The sequence below is a fragment of the Schistocerca americana genome, chromosome 2 (assembly GCF_021461395.2).
Source record: "Schistocerca americana isolate TAMUIC-IGC-003095 chromosome 2, iqSchAmer2.1, whole genome shotgun sequence".
NCBI lineage: Eukaryota > Metazoa > Arthropoda > Insecta > Orthoptera > Acrididae > Schistocerca > Schistocerca americana.
Genome location: NC_060120.1, coordinates 900,087,723 through 900,106,894, shown reverse-complemented (window position 1 = coordinate 900,106,894; position 19,172 = coordinate 900,087,723). Strand labels below are relative to the sequence as shown.

The 19,172-nt window shown below is 37.8% G+C and overlaps 1 protein-coding gene across 2 annotated transcripts in view; it reads left to right on the top strand.

Annotated features, from left to right (window-relative positions):
- The window catches only part of LOC124595015 (transcription initiation factor TFIID subunit 3-like), a 57,853-nt gene extending 40,236 nt beyond the window's left edge, over positions 1-17,617 (top strand). Inside the window, exons 2-3 of one of the 2 annotated variants that reach the window (XM_047133565.1) lie at positions 1,540-2,077; positions 13,054-17,617. In XM_047133565.1, coding sequence (XP_046989521.1) covers positions 13,150-16,338 — 3,189 coding nt within the window. In that variant the 5' untranslated portion in view covers positions 1,540-2,077; positions 13,054-13,149 and the 3' untranslated portion in view covers positions 16,339-17,617. The remainder of the gene's footprint in view (positions 1-1,539; positions 2,078-13,053) is intronic. The other variant, XM_047133564.1, reaches the window with a different exon arrangement.
- The last annotated feature ends 1,555 nt before the right edge of the window (positions 17,618-19,172 follow it).

Here is a 19,172-nt window from a genome sequence, read left to right as displayed (position 1 = left end):
ATAAATGCAGACTTTGTAAACAACAAATAGAAACAGTAGATCACATCACAAGCGGATGTGCAATACTACCGAATACAGAATACCCCAGAAGACATGACAACGTCGCAAAAGTAATACATCAACAGCTTGCCTTACAACATAAACTTTTAAAACAACACGTTCCTACATACAAGTATACACCACAAAATGTACTGGAGAATGATGAATACAAATTATACTGGAACAGAACCATTATAACAGATAAAACAACGCCACATAACAAACCTGACATCATACTCACCAATAAAAAGAAGAAATTAACACAACTAATTGAAATATCCATACCCAATACAGCAAATATACAGAAGAAAACAGGAGAAAAAATTGAAAAATACACCCAACTGGCTGAGGAAGTCAAGGACATGTGGCATCAGGATAAAGTTGACATTATACCAATTATACTTTCAACTACAGGAGTCATACCACGCAATATCCACCAGTACATCAATGCAATACAGCTACATCCAAACTTATATACACAACTTCAGAAATCCGTAATTATTGATACATGCTCAATTACCCGAAAGTTCCTAAACGCAATGTAACATATACCGTACAGTTAAAAGGAAGTGACGCTTGATCAAGGTCCGCGTCACTTTCATTCCGAACCAGACCTAAGGTCTGAGAAAAGAAAGATAATAATAATAATAATAATAATAATAATAATAAAGCATCTGAATGTACACGTGTTGGCACATAGTTCATCTACTTCCCCTTTGAAGTAAGCCACTTGATGTACATTGGCACCAGTTTGTATATACCGTCTTCATACCATGTGCCTGCCTTGCTGTTCAAACCAGTTCCATGTGCAAAACATGTACCAGCAAAGTCCTACTTGAGTTTCGGAAACAGAAAAAAGTCAGTCAATGCCAGGTCTGAACTGTAAAGAGGCTGCTCGATGTTCTACTGGAATTTCTCATGCAGTAGGCTTGTCTGCCAGGCAGCATGTGGAGGTGCACTGTTGTGCACTAGGAAAAACTCTTGCTAGAACTTGCCTGTTTTGCAGTTCTGAATAGCCTGACAAATATTAAAGAGTAGTACAGTATGCATCACTATTCATTGTTGTCTTGCAGGGTGTGAATTTACCAAGTAAGGACCTTTCACCATCCCAGAATATAGAATCCGTCAGTTTTTGAGTTGGTGCAGTTTGTTTAAACTTGATTGGCTTCTGTGGCAACTGAGGATGATGCCACACCAAAGACTGTTTCTTCATCGTGGGGGTGTTGTGAGAAGCCCATGTTCAATCTCCTGTTGCAGTAAAGTCAATGAACATGTTGCCGTCTGTTTTGTAATACGCCAAGAACACTAATGCAGCCCCCATCCCCCCAACTTTTTAGTTATTAATGAGCATACGAGTCACCCACTGTGCAAAGATATTTGTGGTATTCTAAGGAACAATTTCATGCACAATTGAATGAGACACTTCTTGCAGTGTTCATGCGTGTCGCTAATAGTGAATCATAGATTCTCTCGAATGATGCAATCTATCTTTTGTTTCAGTGCATTGGTGATGATGGAGGTTACTGAACATCGGTTCTCCCATTCTTAAACAGTATACACCATTTTCGGAGAAGGGCTGCATTCTTACACCTTCGCCATAAGTGGTAACAAGTCTGTGGTGAATATCACAGGGTCTAATGTTTTCCACCTTCAAAAAAGGAATATCACCTTGCACTTCAGTTGGCGGGATTTGCATTTAGCACTGCCATGGTCACAGATATTTCTGCACTTACCATGTGACAAGGTCCAATTTAACAACCACGTGTGGCAACTGTCCACTTTAGACTAACACCAAGATCCAGTGAGCAGCTGCCACAAGACATGTGCACAGACTAGAAGTGCAAATGTTCTTTACTTTCTGGGTGGCCCTCATATATAAACTGAGGAGAGGAACATTCCCATAATTCTTTGAACTGTCTGATGCTAAAGAAAACAAGTTGCAGGAATAAAAAACCCTTGACTACCTTTAGCATTCTGAGGGCAAGAAAAATATGAATAACGCCATCCAGTTCAAATGACCATAAATGATGCAAACATGGTAAGTATGCCCCTGTCAGGTGGTCTGTAAATTGATACTGGTGGACATTTTTAGTGATAAAGTACCACACAATACAGCATTAGAGGTTGTGATTGTTTACACACAGACAACTACAGATTTTACTCTGTGTAATGCCTGTTTTTCACCACACAAGGAGATGAAATAACAAGAGATAGTTGAACTGATCTTGTCCGCTACCTCCACCTTTTCACCTTGGTGATCCCGTAACCCAGTGTGGGGTGGTAATAGAACATGTAATGAAAGTACTCTAGTTGAAGAAATAATCACAGACCTTGGCATACCTGTACTGCAAAATGGGTAAAGCAATGCCCATTTCCAGTTGCAGGTTTCTTACCTAACTACTTCCAGGGCAACAAAATTTTGATTTCCAGTATTTCAAATAATGATTGACCAAATTTAAATGCTGTCATAGTCTGCTCATTAAGAGGTATGGTCTTACATTAAAGGTCTAACACAAAAGTTGAGTGCTAAAGTTCGAAAATGTCTGTGTGTCTTGAGGCAATGTAACTCAGGGCACGCAATATTTTGCCAACTATTCATCCATTATTTGAGAGTGAGAGCACTTAGTGACTTCAAACAAACTTTACATTCAATTTCAAACCTTTTCTGAGCTTTTCACTCTTGCATGCCTTTGATATCAAATATTTAGTACATTAACTCACTTGCAAGGTAATCATGTATTTGAAGCTGATTTGTATGTGGGAGTTAGATTTTTAAAGAATCAGTGAATGGGGGGCTGAATGCTGTTTGCTAAAGAGTGGCACACCAACCCATTTATCAAGGCAAATAGAACTTATACTGCTATCGATCTTTTAGTCTGTTGTTCTTGGCAGTCTCTACAAGAGTCGTCACTTCCTGCTTGTCATATGTCTCCACCTGTAATTAACCAACCAAATGCCCTCAGTGATGGGCCTTCAAGAATGTGACTGCCGTACTTTAAACACCAGTGCTACTAACCAACAAAACAGTGAATAGGTAATACACAATAATACTGCTTCAGTGCTACACACAGTAGAATTGGCGATTCCCCAGGAACTCGCTGTTTTCTTCATTGACTTAAGGAAGGCCAATGTGACCTCATGGTGCTACCACATTCTTACCACATTGTACAAGTGGGATTATAGAGACCCTGTCCTGATTTCCATCCAGAATTTTCTCTTTCTCTGCAGTTGCCTATCGGAGTTGGAGTGTCCTACAGCATTCTCCATATATAGCAAAAGGGAGTCCCACAGAGGTCCATGCTCAGTGTAATACTTTTTCCAATAGCAAATAATAGGCTTGAAGAGACTGGGGGGCCCTTTTCTCAATGTCTGCGCATCCAAATGACTTTTGTATTTACTATGTATCTATAACCATGAATTTTTCTGAATGACAGCTGCACATTTGTCATTAGCAAAGGACAATACTGGGTTCTCACTCACAGATTTAACATGGAACTGTCCATCCGCACACTGAACTTTACTTTTGTAATGAACTGCTCAATGTGATTGTCATATCATTGTTTAGGGTTTTTAAATTCTCAGTTGACATGGCTACCAGATATTTGCCAACTTAAAAAGAAGTGCCAATTAAAACTCAACACTACTGTCTGGAGACTACTACACCCTCTTGCATCTGTACAAAGTACTAGTCTTGTCCCGTCTGGATTTGAGGTGCCTCGTGTATGGATAAGCAGCCGTTCAATATAACAGCAGTCAGATCCAGTTCACCACTGCAGGATTTGACTTTCTTGACATAGTCTCCTTTGAGGGATATACATTTGATCCAGCACTCCACCAGCTTTTTTCATCCCATCGGAAAAATAGGTTCTGTCAAACTCCACAAAATACTCACCAACTACAACCATCACTACTTCATTTGAGAAAATTTGTTCCCAGCAAATCAAAATTTCAAGTTAGGAAACAGGGAGAAAAGTCAATTGGGGCTAGTGTGGTGAATAAGGTGGATGAGGAACCAATTTAAAACCCAGTTCATGCACTGTTGCCATTGTTATTGATGGTGTGTGGGTGGTGAGTTATCCTGCTGATAGAGCAATATTTGCATACCAACCTTAGTCATTATAATAGGCTCCAGTTATGATTTTACCTTTCCCCAAGTAATCTACAAGGGTTATTCCTTGCAAACCCCAAAAAGCAGTGACCATTACCTTACCAACTGATAAAATTATTATCTTTGCCTTCTTCGGTGCACGTTCACCAGCATTCTTCATTGTTTCGACTGCCATTTTGACTCTGTAGTGTAATGATTGACCAAGATTTCATAAACAGTCACAAATCAGCACAAAACATTTTTTTAGGATTGTGGTTATACATCGTGAGAGATTGTATTGAAATGTTGTGCCACATGTACTTTTCATTGACTGAGCAATCGCGGCACCCACCTCGCACACAGTTTCTTCGTAGTCCATTCTCCATGCAAGGTGTTATGCACTTGCTCAGTGAGATGCCTACAGTCTTGGCAATCTCATGCATTTTTATTCGGCAGTCTGCATTACCAAATCATGAATTTCATCGATGGTTTCCTTTGTGGTGACCTCAGTTGGACGAAGGGAGCATGTTTCGTCTTCAGTGCTTGTCCAACCATGTTTAGCACATAACTCTCTTGTTCTCCATTTTCAATCACAGTGGACACACCGAGCAATTTGGACAGCTGTCAATGCTGAACAGTATGCTGTACATTGTTGAGATTAGTTACACAATCCTGGAACAATCGAACTTACCAACTGTGAAGTTGCAACAAAAATGTTCCATTCTTTCTTGGAAATTTACCAGTCTTATCAAACCACCCTCATTGTCTCCTGATAGAGACTGGGATTCATCGTCCTACAGATCCACTGTTACCCAGTACGCCCAAATTACTATTTACATTCCCCTCACAGGGGGATTTACCTCCCACAAGGGTGACCTAAGCCTGGTGTCCTAACAGCAGTTTACCTGGAGTCTCTTCACCCTGACCTCGGTTTCCTCTTGTCAGGTTACCTTCTTGAAACCAACCTCCCCTACAACAGTTGTGTGTACTTCATCCAAAGATCTGGCTGAACATTTCAGTTGGCCTGCATTTTGGCATTTGTTTCTTTCAGTTCTTGGTGAATTTCATGGTTCAATAGCCATCTGTAGTGACAGCGCAGAGGTCGACAATTAAATCAGTTATGCATTCACACGTTCCAGGGCACATTTTTCAGCACTCGCTGCTGTCCGGGTGTAGTGTGTTTACATTACAATTAGTGGACATTATCAAAATTCTCCTCTACATTTGCACTCATGAAAATTTGCTGATCTGTTGTAACACTCCAAGCAGCTTACTAGCCATAAGCCAAATGCTATCCTTGAAACCTGTTGGTCTTGACATGATCATCTTTCTTGTGTCTACAATACTTGTTGCTCAATTATATTCTTCTGGGCCCCAAGTCACGTTGGGATTCCTGGAAATTATCTTATAGACCAGTTAGCAAAGGAAGCACTGAGATAGAAACCCGGGAGATGTGGATACTGCGATCCAATTTGCAGTTGACACTATGTATTCTTCTTTTGGAGGCTTGAAACGGAGAATGACATCACTACTAACAAGCTGTGTACCGTAAAAGATGCCACGAATGCATGATCATCTTTCTTTGCCCTTTGTGAAGGGTATAACCTCTGCCGATCACGTGCCAGCAATACCATGTTTAGTCCCTTTCAGCCTCCCCAAAGAATTAAATTCATTCATTACATTAGTATCATCTGCAAATGTAATTTAGATGCAGTGTCTGAGGTCTGTATATCGTTTATGTTAATAAGGAACAAAAGGGGTCCTCCACACCATCTTGCTCTTCACCTGTTTAACTTTCTTGGTGACAGATACTAATCCGACTTCATGATTAGAATGAGCTGATGCAAGTTCCACTACTTGTGTTGTATTTTGGATATATAGGAATTGAACCACTTACTTTTTACTATTTTGATTCCAGTTGCTTCTCTCTTATCTCAATTTGATGACCAACAGTATAAAAGCTTTGGAAAGCTCAAAATTAGTTCCTACAACTATCTTGTTGTTTACTAAATTTTTTGTGTGTCTAATCCATTATTTCTGTTTCTTTACATCTGCCAGTTTTGAAAGTCATGTTTATTACTATTAAATAGCTTGTGGTCATTTAAGTAATAGATTTGTTGTTTCATATGATCTCTCAAGGAATTTAGAAAATGCTGGGAGGAATAATAAGTTGATAGCTTTTAAATAAAGTTATCACCTGAGAAATGGTTAATGTCTCAGGATCTACTCCCTCATTTGCGTACCAAGGATTTTGCAGTTACTGAAGCACTTTGCATAATAAGTGACACTGGTATTTCATCTGCATCCGCTGGCTGTTGCGTTTAAGGTTTTCAACACTTTTGCTGCTAAGCCGTTCGCCAGGTGACGTGGACTTCTATATGCGTACCGCTTGGATTTTCCTACAGTGGTATGGACACCTGATTGTGTCCTGAGCCGCTGACCTCTCACTGCTGTGGACGAGTTACTTCAGTATCTCATTGAACAAAAAACTTTAGAGTATTTATCATACAACATATGTGCCTCAGTGCATGTGATTTGCAAAAAACCTTGTTTTGACATCTTGAATTGTTTGAGATAATGCGATTGTTATGACAACATGATTCATGATGTGCAAGGGGGTGAAAATGTCTTATCTACATTTAATTCACTGCAATGTACGAGCTGAATCAACCATATGCAACATTTAGGCAATGCGTTTTTGTCTCTGTAAAATCTTTACAGTGTTGTTCTATGTTGTACTTAATTTGAAGCAGTATAATAATAACTACAGCATATAACAAAAAAAGAAGAAAAAAATTCAGTCCCTTATCAGTCGAAGCAATGCTTTACCTAATGTGGTGCATTATAATAACTGACATTTAGCGGAAAAAAAAATTAGTCCTTTATCAGTCGAAGATATCAGACAGTGCAAAACTCCTTTTTTTCCCACTTAATAATATTTGAAAAATTGGGTGATACGTATTTCACATCGGCTGGAATGCTGTCTCTCAGCACAGGCACCAGCATTTGGCAAGCAGTACAGTCATAGCAAAAGCCGCCTCAGCGTGGAATGCAAAGAGGAACTCTATAGCATTGAAGTGGTTAATTACCTTTACTTCTTCATTTTCACTGATTGGAACTAAGCTTATGATGCATTAGTTAACCTTTTTTCAATCAGCCTTTTACTATGGTGACTGCTAAAAATGTCTTACAGTTTATACATTGTCATGTAGTATTCTGTTTAAATTACCATATATCATGCTGCATTCAATTTAAAAACATGAAAAAATGCCACTTACACACAAAAATGTTTGTTATGGTATATCCAGATTGTCATACTTCTCCACTGTAAATTGTTTATGTAAGTGATGAAGTAAAGAGCACTTCTAAAAAATAGTAAATATTAATTTAATTTGATTTTGTTTTAACATAATTAACACTGTACTTGCTTTAAAGGAAGCTCACTAATGTTTTTAGTATCTATACAAATTTCTGAGTAAAGTGACACGAGAAAAAGGAATTTTTTAATATTGTTTACAAAGATAATAATTGGACAGTTAACTAATACGTTCAACGTATGCAGTTGTGTTTTGGAGCAGAATACATTTTACCAAACCATGGAAATGCCTTAGATGGTTTTGTGCTCCTGTGTGAAAACAGTGTAATTTGTTTGCTGAATCCCATGTTCTGTAAGCATGTTATAAAATCTCTTACTGCAGCCAATGTGACATCTGATGTCTGCTTGTGTCTGTATATGTGTGGATGGATATGTGTGTGTGTGCGAGTGTATACCCGTCCTTTTTTCCCCCTAAGGTAAGTCTTTCCGCTCCCGGGATTGGAATGACTCCTTACCCTCTCCCTTAAAACCCACTTCCTTTCGTCTTTCCCTCTCCTTCCCTCTTTCCTGATGAAGCAACCGTTATATATATATAAAATATCCCACACTGTTGGCATGTGCTTTGGTCCAGGCACATTGTGAGATGGATGTGGTAGTGGCTGTTGTGTTTAACCCATTATATCCCAGAATTTTTTTTTTAAGGTTTTGATAAAATTTCAGATCCACTACCCCCGTGGATTAATAATCACAGTATTGATGTTAGTTTATGATGATAGTCGTCAATTCATAAATCATTTTTACATATGATATAACATACGGTGGGCAGTAAGGGGTAGAATTCCTTACACAATTTTATCACAAGTAATATGTTGAATTTTTCATGATTATCATTCATTACACAAATAAATGAAGAGAAAGTACAATAATAATACCTAGGTATTGTAATGTTCATTTTATTTATATTTTAAGGTTAAAGTATTTATTTATACATCAAGTAGACATGGCAAATCTATATAGTAGAACCAACAAAATAACTACTGCATTACATGAATAAAGTAAGACGTTGCAATAATAAAGGGCAAATGATAAAAATAATAGTTCATTAGACAACTTAGTCTTCTTACCACTGTTGATACAAAATGAAACTTCACTTCGGATGGAGTCTCACATTGCATTTTACACAGTAGAATTTTGTACATTTACCACACTGCCCACATCTTCTTTGTGTGCTCTGCTCATGAATCTTATGTCTTATGTCTTTCACCTGTGACAGAAATCTTGGCCTCACAACTCTTAGCTTTTCAATGTTGGGTGAAGTCAGAACGGATAGTACAATATGTTTGGTAAATTCCATTAAGCTTACATTGTTATTTAGCTGCTGGTATAGAATCCACATATTCAAAACAGCACCATTTAGGCAGAACCTGATCATTGGCCAGCACCATTTCTTTGATCTTATTCGAATGCGATGTAGACTTTGTAGATCGTCAAAAAGATCTACCCCTCCCATGTGGCAACTAAGGGATGGCTGTGGTATGGAAACCTTCTTTCTTGATTGTCCATTCCACCGTCAACTTGTACTTTCACCCAATACACTTTCATCCCGTACATTTGTCCCCAGAGTCACTTGACGATTGTCATTCCATCTTAAAAGTGTGATAGTATTCTATGTATCATGTAACACAAGAGTAGCACCTCATGGTGCCTTCTTTATATCTGGTATGGGTGCCTTATCCAAGCAGTCATTTCTCGGGGTTTCTATGCATTTGATTCAATTTGAAGTAAGAGATTCAAGTAGGGGCAAAGAGTTAAAGTAATTATAAATCTACACTGTGCTGTTGCGAGGGATGTAGCCCACAGAGAGCTTTTCAACTACAGTATGCCCCAGTGGCTTATGGGGATCTCTTCAACGTACTACAACATATGGCTTAAATTTGATGATATATCCATTAAACCAAACTAAAATAAACTCCGAACAGGCCTTGGAAGGCCCAATGGTACTGACCGGCTGCCATGCCATCCTCAGCCCACAGGTGTCACTGGATGCGGATATGGAAGGGCATGTGGTCAGCACACAGCTCTCCCGGCCATATGTCAGTTTACAAGACCAGAGCTGCTACTTCTCAATCAAGTAGCTGCTCAGTTTGCTTCACAAGTGCTGAGTGCACCCCACTTGCCAACAGCGCTCAGCAGACCAGATGGTCACCCATCCAAGTGCTAGCCCAGCCCAACAGCGCTTAGCTTCAGTAATCTCACAGGAACCGGTGTTACCATTGCGGCAAGGTCATTGGCTGAGATATCCATTAGATGTAGTAAACACCATAATTTGAAACTATAGTGAATTGGCTTGCCTCTTATAATCTGTTTCATGAAGTGATGGCCATAATAAGGCTCCATGACCTCATCCGAGGAGATGTTTGACTCTAGAGGCTGTATGATATCTTGAAATGTTTTATTTAGATGTGAAATAATGGCTGAACCTTATAGACTTTATCTTCTTTTTCAATGCTGTCATTATCATTAACACAGAAGAGTCTATGAATTTTGTCAAAAGTATTTCTGGAGATAGAATTCGAAACAAGGTCATTGTTTGTGTCAGGTCTGGTCTCCCAGTACATACGTCTATGCATGATCTTACAATATTCACAATATTCGGATAACAGCAAACTGGCAATGTATTTGTGGATGTCGTTATGACTTATTTGTATGCCGTATCCTTTTTGAACAGCATTTTTACTCTCTCTCTCTCTCTCTCTCTCTCTCTCTCTCTCTCTCTCTCTCTCTCTCTCTCTCTCTCTCGTCAGAATCTCAACCAAATCAGCATCAAAAACTTTCCGAAAAAGATCTATTGGAGTCGAGTTTGATGTGGGGAGATGTTCTATTATATCAGGTGTAGGATCACGAGATACGCCAATTTTTGGTGAAGAGCCTAGTCTTCTATCCAGTGTCTTGTTTTCCTAACTCGAGACCACTTTCGCGATTTGGAACAGCAGGGATTTTCCTCTTAAGTGGATGAAGATGTAACATTTTCAGCAAGGCTGTCAGTATTTACTAATCTTATCCCTGCAGTTTGTCCCAGAACCTTCTTCCCTAAACCAGCAACTATTGCATCACTACCTGATCATCATCAGTGTCCACACCATCATTTGGCATAACAAGTACAAATTCTAGCTCCTGGCATGTATCAAACATGTCTGACAAAGTTTCATCATCATCATCTGTGGAGAACAGGATATTTAGAACTTCTTCTGAGTCCCACTCCTTTTCCAAATTATATCTGAAATAAATCGGACCAACTGCAAGAAAATGACCCCTTATTTCATACGTAAAGACATAAGTAAGTACCACAACAAAGCATATAAAGTACTCTTTTCCAGTGTGTGCTTATATATTGCATTTAAATATTCAAATTACTAATCCGTAATAATATGAGCGAAATTATGAACCTGCACATCATACTTTTAATACTTACCAGCTGTCCATGATGAGAAGCAGCACAGTCAATACCACTAGAACAAATGCTTTCCATCAGGAAATAAACAAGCCTGATCTCCACTGCTACTGTTAGTTTAAATGATGGAGTTTCAGACTAACAGTAAAACATAAAAGGAATATTTCAGTTGTTGACTGAGAGCTTCTGAAAACAAATGTGCCTGAGAAGAGCAAGTGTATGATGAATCATTCAATGGGAAATAATGGGTTAAAGTGCAATCACTTCAGTGTATCGTGTATTTTTCATTCTGTCTTCTGTTTCAATCAATATATCAGCAGGAACATGATTTACTTTCTGAACCACAGCTACTTTCATGAAAATACTCTGTATCACCATTATTTTCCAGTAACTTTCAAATTTCATTGTTGGACAAATTTAAAAAAAATAAATTGCAAAAGCAAATGAAACAAACTGAAAACATTAGCTTAAAGAGAAATAGCACAGAAAAAAAAACAGTAAATAAAAATACTTCACCTAAATTATGCTGGCTGATGAAATAACAAAATGTAAAAAAGTTACAAAGCATGATGTCAGCAAACTAATAATGCAGTAGCAGTGTTGTCAATATTCAATATTTGACTGCAGTGGTGCTCAAAAGTTGTTAACTATCAATGTACATGTAAATCGAAATGTTGAGCATCAATACAAGCCTGCTAGCTACAATTATAAGCTATGTGAAAGTAAACAGAGTAGCAACAAATTGCGTCTCTGACAGTACTGGCATCTGTAAAGGATAAAGATAGATTGTGACCTTGACATTCAAAGGATTAAGGCATTGGATTTGTGTGCAGGAGGAGCAGGCTTAAAATTACCACCTTGTCAATGTATTTAGTTTCCCATAGTGTGGTTCACCCCTGTTGTTCAGGTGAATGCCAAGATAATTCCCTCACTGAGCTGCAGCCTATTTGCCATTTGATCTGTGGTTAATTGAGCTAGAGTGCCAACCAAACTTCAAACAGAAAAACTGTTGCTTTAGTTGTCCACAACCAACAATGTAGGGTGAACCTTTGACAGTGCAATTAGTGCTGACGAAAATCAGAAAAATCATTAAACAAATGTCAGGAGAAGATCCTGAGATGAAAAACGAAATACCTTCCTTTAGAGTCTCCTAAACTTTTTTTCCTAAGCATTCTGTTGATTGAGTTATCAAAATTTTGACATTCACAGCTTCAGGAAAATCATCCATCCAAAATTTGATGGCTTTGAATTTGTGTGAATGCTGCACGTGAATACAAATTTTTGTCATTATACCAGGCTGCTGCTTGTAATAATAGTTGTTACTGGATTACCTGGTTCTTGCCATTACTTTATCATTCCCCCTATTATATTAACCCTCCAGCAGATGCACTTTCGTATAAAGTACGCCAACCACAAATAATATTGTCTTCTGCTGTACCATTTTCGCTTTACAAATGTGAGCCCATACCTATTCCTTCATTGTTGCTTCAGCTAACCCAGTGATTAGTTGTGCCGCCCCAACAGCAATAATATAAAATACACTGAGTGCTGGGTGGGAAAAGATGTATGATGCGTGCAAGAAAATTACCTAGATTCTGAGCTAGCACCACAATCCAACAATGAGGCAGGTCTATACAAGATAATTAGCAATCTAATAAGTGATTGGCTGTGATCTGATACAACTGCGCTCTTTAATGCATAGTGTGTCATTACTGTGGGTAAGAGTTGTATGCAGTGGCATCAGAGTAGTATAATGAAAGTTTATTTTATTCTTTTTAATTAAACAGTGATGTAGCTCATACAATGTAAATTTATTTTGTCATTGTTTAATTAAACTTGATTTTGATTATTCATGTCCCACCCCCATTCAATGCAACACTGTATAGTAATTGCAGTTTAAGTTTTCAGAACTGTAACTATAGTTTTAAACTCTCATACAAATGTTCAAATAGGAATTGATAACTGTTTGTGTGTTGAATATTTGATTATGCATTTGGAATCCTAGCAGAGCCCATTATTTTAGTTTACAGTGAGAACAACTTTGAGCTCTTTCTACGTTAAAGAAATTTCCCTGTCATTCCTTTACTTATCAGAAATAAATATTGTTGTAAACTCTGTCTTGATGATGTGTGTGTGTATGTAATTCCTATGATTTTCCAGAAAGAGGCACTGCGAAATTTTATGAAGAAACATGGCACACACATTCGTTAGTGCCAGTTTGCTGTAGCTCCAAGTGAATTTGGAGGAGTGACTGCGATGGCAAATGTGTTCGCAAGAAAATGTCTACGAATTGTTGTTGCTGCACTTTGCCAGACGATTGGTTGGAGGAAGATAAAACCAACATCTATGGAAGTACTGATCGATCTTCTAGAACATTATATCAAAAGCCTTGGTAAGGGAGCTCATGAGTATGCTGAACAACGTGGTTCAACAGTTCCAGTTCTTGAAGATCTTGCTCTTGCTCTTAGTGATGCAGGAGTTACTATCCCCCCTCTAGAGGAGTATATTCATGAAGTTGGCCAAGTTCCGTGGCCTGAGAACAGTGGCACTACCTCTTCTGGTGCAGTCCCAGTCTTCCCAGTGCAAGTGCCTTCCCGCCGTAATGGAGTGGAACAACATCTTCAGTTCTTCGACAGTTGGGCTGAATCAGAAGATGAATGCTGTAGCCATCTGGTACCACCCATACAGCATACAGATTCAAATGTTGGTATATATCCATCTGAAGTTTCAGTTGATGTCACAGGAGGATCTTGTAAGGCTGAGGATATATCCAGATCAACAGACAATATACCTCAGGCATCACAAGCCTCAGTGGTGGCGATGACAGAATGTGGTATCCTCTCCGCATCACGTGATGGTAGACAGCCATCTGCTCGCAGGCCAACTACACCACCTCGATATTCGCCATCTCCTGACAGACAGCGTGCTTTGAGTGGCTTCCATACAAAGAAGGAAAAGAAAAAAATTAAAGGGAAGGAGAACACAGGAGTTGGTAAAACAAAAATCAAAACTGTTTTAGGGATGGGTAAGGTAAGACCTCCACCTGAATGTTCCTCTGGACAAAGCGTTGACTCAGCTTTTACTTCAAGATTTTGTGACAAAACACAACCATTCAATTCACAAAAATACATTAATTCTAAGGGGAATCCATTGAATTCTATGACTTCAAAGGATATTCTGCATCATTCTCATCATGTGGATAAAAAATCCTTAACCCTTGCATCAGCAAAAGAGAGAAATCCTAAGCCATTACAATTACCTGGTGCTAAGCATATTTCAACGGACAATAAATTGGCATTCAAGCACAATATGCAACCTGTGCCTGGCGCTACATCTTATAAAGATAGTTCTGATTTTGGACCGGACACAACTGTTAATAATCTGCTACCTCAGTGTAAAAAATTAGGGGATAAACCAAAGTCTGAACCACTTGAGAGTTCGCAGTGGAGCGATGTTCCTATTAAAAAAGAACCTATGGATGTAAATCCTGTAACAAGTGATCAAACTTCATCTACTCTTAATTCAAATAATTTAATGCCTCAAAAGTCACAAATTAAAACTGAAATTACAATTAATAATAAGGAAGGAAAGAGCTCATTAGATGATGGAAGTCTCACATGCACTCCAAAAGAAATTGCTAAACCTTTGTTATTGACAGATCCCCAATCAGTAAAGACTGTAGATAAGTCTGAGCCTATCAATCACCAAAGGAACAGTCCAAAGTGTGTAGGTGGTAATTCTGCTGAAACTCAGTCAAGTGTTGATCCTATTGAGAATAAGCAACCAAAAATTACTAAGGTCACAGATACTGCTGTTACACCATCTTCGACATATAAAAGCAATAGCTTAGCTACAGTTGTGGATATGAATATCAACGAGAGAAATAAACCTGTATCGAAGGAAGGAACTTCCCATCTTCCTGTGCCAGCTGATAAATTAAGAGAAAAGCAAGATAAAAAGACTGAAACTGCAACACCGTCAAAAAAGCTGCTTAATTCCTCTGCAAAATCATCCACAAAAGAAGCATGCACAAGCAATAAAGGGAACCTTTCTAGTAAAAAAGCAAAACATGCTGGATCATTTTCTAAACTCCCCCAGAAAACAGGTAGCCAATGGGATACTACTTTAGATAATCTATTTGCTCCAGACATTGTCCAAAAGAAGAAAAAGTGTGACATTGTCAAGGACAAAGATCATAAATCAAACACTACCAAGGGAACAGATCTCATACGTGCACAGAAGGTACCTCCAGTTACAAATGAAGTACAGAAGCTGCACAGTGATAAAGGAATCTCCCAGCCCCCAGTTGTGAATAAAGTTGTGGGAAATGATACAACAAAACCCAACAAAACAAGTAAGGTAATGACACCTGCTAATATGGACATTAAAGGAAAGGAAAAAGAGTGTGTTTCAAGTAAGAGAACATCTTCTGTTACAACAGAAGAGTCATTGTCAAAGCATTCGCATAAAAGGGTGAAAGAAGAAATATCTAGTTCAACTAATATGCCCACTTGGCGTGTAAGGGCAGCTCTCATTTATAGCAGTAGCAGTGACTCAGAAATTGATGTGGTGAAACCAGCTAAAGCTTTATTTGGAACACCATCAGCTGTAAGAATCACAGAAACACCGAAAACACCACGTACTCCAGATGTTCCTACAGGGATCTCTGTACATTCTAGATGTAAAAAAGTTATAAGTGATGCCCAAGAGGTACAGCTTGGCTTAGATTTAGGCACTCCCCCACCTGCAAGACCACCAACACCAGGTAAAGTGACACCTCCTGTTGTTGAAATAGGCAGAGAGAAGCACAAACATAAGAAAAAGAAAAAGAAGCATGAAAAGAAACATAGCCCAAAGAAAGAAAAGGTACAGTTTGATGGAGATAAGGTTCACTCAAAAAGTGATCTAGTGGCTGCAGAAGGTCTGATGCAGTTGACATCATTCTCAGGTGATAAACGGTCTGGTGATCTGTCGCACAAAGAAACTGTTTCCGGTGTGAAGAGAAAACACAAACATTCAGCACTGACAGAACACTCCAAAAAGCGCCATGGGTTGTCTGCATCATTACCTGTGGCACCATCTTCACCTGTTGTTATTCCTTCTGTCTCGCAACAACCCTCGCTTCCCAAAGTTCAAGTACCAGTGAATGGCCTTCCTGTAACAATTTCAGATGATGGTCCTGTTGGATTCTATTTTGATGAATCTGGCAACCGTGTTTGGGTGTGCCCTTCATGTGGTGGACAAGATGATGGTAGCCCAATGATACGCTGCGATGACTGCTATGCATGGTACCACTGGGCATGTGTAGGAATTGACTCTGCACCAGATGAAAATGTTGATTGGTTTTGCTCATATTGCTTTTCCAAAAATGATAGGCAGATGAAGAAACATAAAAGTTCTTCAGTCCACCGTAAAAAATCTCATAGCAAATCTTCGAAAAAATGATATACTCGTGTACCTGAAGAAATTATATTAACACTTTTGAAGGGTTTAAGGTCATGTCTTTTGCTTACAAGTTAAATGCAAATTCTGTTTTTTAATTATGTGAGTGAAACGGATACATATATATCATCTGTGGTGTATAAAGGTGAGTTGTGAAAGTTGTTTTCAAATCATTTGAAAAATTGATTTCATTTTGTTAAAAGCTGTAGTAATGCATCCTTTTGACGTATTATTTCTGGCTACTTGAATTGTGTGTTTTTTTTCTGTTGCCACTGTGATATTCCTTCCAGTCCATCTGTATTATTAGTACAAAACCTGTAAGTCATTGCTATGAAGAAAGTATTTTTGTGAGTGCAGTAATTGTAGAATTAACAAAAGACTGAACCTTTTAAAAGTTGCAGATTGTTTATCCATCATTTTACAGCTTTTGATGGTTTTTTTGTCTGCATACTTCATAATTACCTAAATTTTGTACAGTGGTTATTGGTTTGTAACTCTGACTGATACTGCTAGATGTGCCTCTAAGGACAACATAAAACTAAAACAGAGCACTAATTCAGTTATTTGATGTATTAGAATGATGATTATTTTCCTGTGCATGTTATGCACCAAAGAATTTTGTACTGTTACCTATGAAAGCAAGCTTTAAAGATAAAACTTCCTCTGATAAGACTGTATTTTTATATGTTTCCATTGTCATTTGCTATAATGGTTTAATTTGTGTATGTGTTAATGAAATGTGTTTGTAATCCATGCCAAAATGTTTTGTAATTAGAAAGTGTGTGCAAAACCTTGCTTATGTTAAGAAATAAACTGTTATATTTGTGTTTTAATTGTTATTTGTAGTTGTACTGTGATAAAAAGTGGATATTGTTAAATATGTCAGAGGAAAGTTATGTTTTTGTACCATATTTGTTTAATGTTTTGGTACATTGTTACAGAAAATATAAAAAGTATTGTTCAGATATATTCAGCAATAAGGTAATAAACATAACTTTAGTCTTAATGTTCTGTAAGATAGTCATTATGTGGCATAAAAATATGCTGGCACTTACGTACTTTATAATTAATTTGTGTATATCCAGAGATTTATTTATTTATATCCTACAACATGGTAACACATTACATTTGGGTCGATTAAGGTCCCAGAATAATTCTTTTTAAGAAACCTAAAATGTTTTTGTGAGAACCCCTAAAAACTGGAAAGTAAACAAGAACGTCCTGGTAACAATTCCAATTTCAGCCATATTTGCTCTCTCTCTCTCTCTCTCTCTCTCTCTCTCTCTCTAAAACACACACACACACACACACACACACACACACACACACACACACACACACACAAAATACACATATGTCTGTATGTTCAGTAACTGGAAATCAACCAAATTTCTTCAAAAATATTGGTGTCTTCATTATTTAGTTATTGTCAAAATAAAAAGGCTTATACTTTGTGATGGCTGTTCTGTAAAGTCAGTGTTCACATTTCATTTGGAGAGCATTAATTAGTTTGTGATTCATCTTTGTTGTGACTGTAAGTTTACAGTTCTTACTCTTAATTATGGATGCACAATTTTCTTACATACAGACTTTATTTAGTACAGGATTGAAGAGATGTCACTGGTTTATAAGAGCAAGTTGCAGGTTTTAGGGGACCTGTCAGCTGATTGGATAATTCTTAATTTTTCAATTTTTAACTTGTGGCATTATATAAGGCCCATAAATTTGATTTCCACACTGTATAGCTTCATATTCTGTGTATGGATTAGATGGTACTGTCTTTTTTTTTTCCATGGCAATTAGTCTACCAGGATAGAAAGTTCTTGGTGGTGGTGGTGGTGGTGGTGGTGGTGGTGGTGGTGCCCAACTTGGCATTTCAATAAATCAGTAACCAAGTAGGAAAAACATAGCGTGTACTGCCTCCATTAATGCAAAGTAAACCTGATAATTCAGCATCATTTGGTGTGTCTTAAAAGGCCTGCTGGTTTTTTGTTTTAAAAATAACTTTAAATGCTCTGCTACGCACTGTATTATGGGTTGCGAAGTATAAGATATAGTTTTTTTCTAATGACTTTCAGCCACAATATGGTGTATTTGTTAAACATAACAAAATGAACACACACAAAAAAGATAATTTTTATATTGCAACAATTTCTGAAGTGGCAGCACCAACTTGTTCCTTTCTGAAGCATTAGAAATTGAACGAAGAAAGGGGTGGGAGAGTATTGGAAATAACTAAGTTGGTCTAAGTTAAAAATGACTTGTTTGCTGCACTTTTTGACTACTTGAGATGAACTCGTACAACATTAGAATGGTATTTTCCCTATTTTAATTCAAACATTAAAGAATGGCCTCAAAATTCTTTCTCCTCCCAAAAAGTCATTGAAATGCTGCACATTCATACCACCAGAAAACTGAAATAAAATAATTTCATTGTATCCTTATTGTTTGTGTTAATATTTGTTTCTGTTGAAAAGAAGGTAGTCCAAATATTGTACCTGTGCACTGTAATGAGAAAATGTTAAATATTTGCGTATGTAAAATTTAAAAGCACAGGATAAAATATCTATATGAAGCATTTGTAGAGTTTAACATGCTTACTGTCACAAGGCCGGTGATGGCGCAGCAGAGGCACCTGTTGTGTACACAGATTCCAGGTAGCAGTTAATGTGTTATACTCGTACAAAATAATTTAAAAATGGTTAAGTGTTTGCTGTGATTGGAATCGTTGAGGTACAGACTATGAAATTGTTATATTATTCCAGATAATGATAATCATCAGATAATGAACTACACACATTTCAATGTACTACTCATTTATTTCCAAAGTAGGGCCA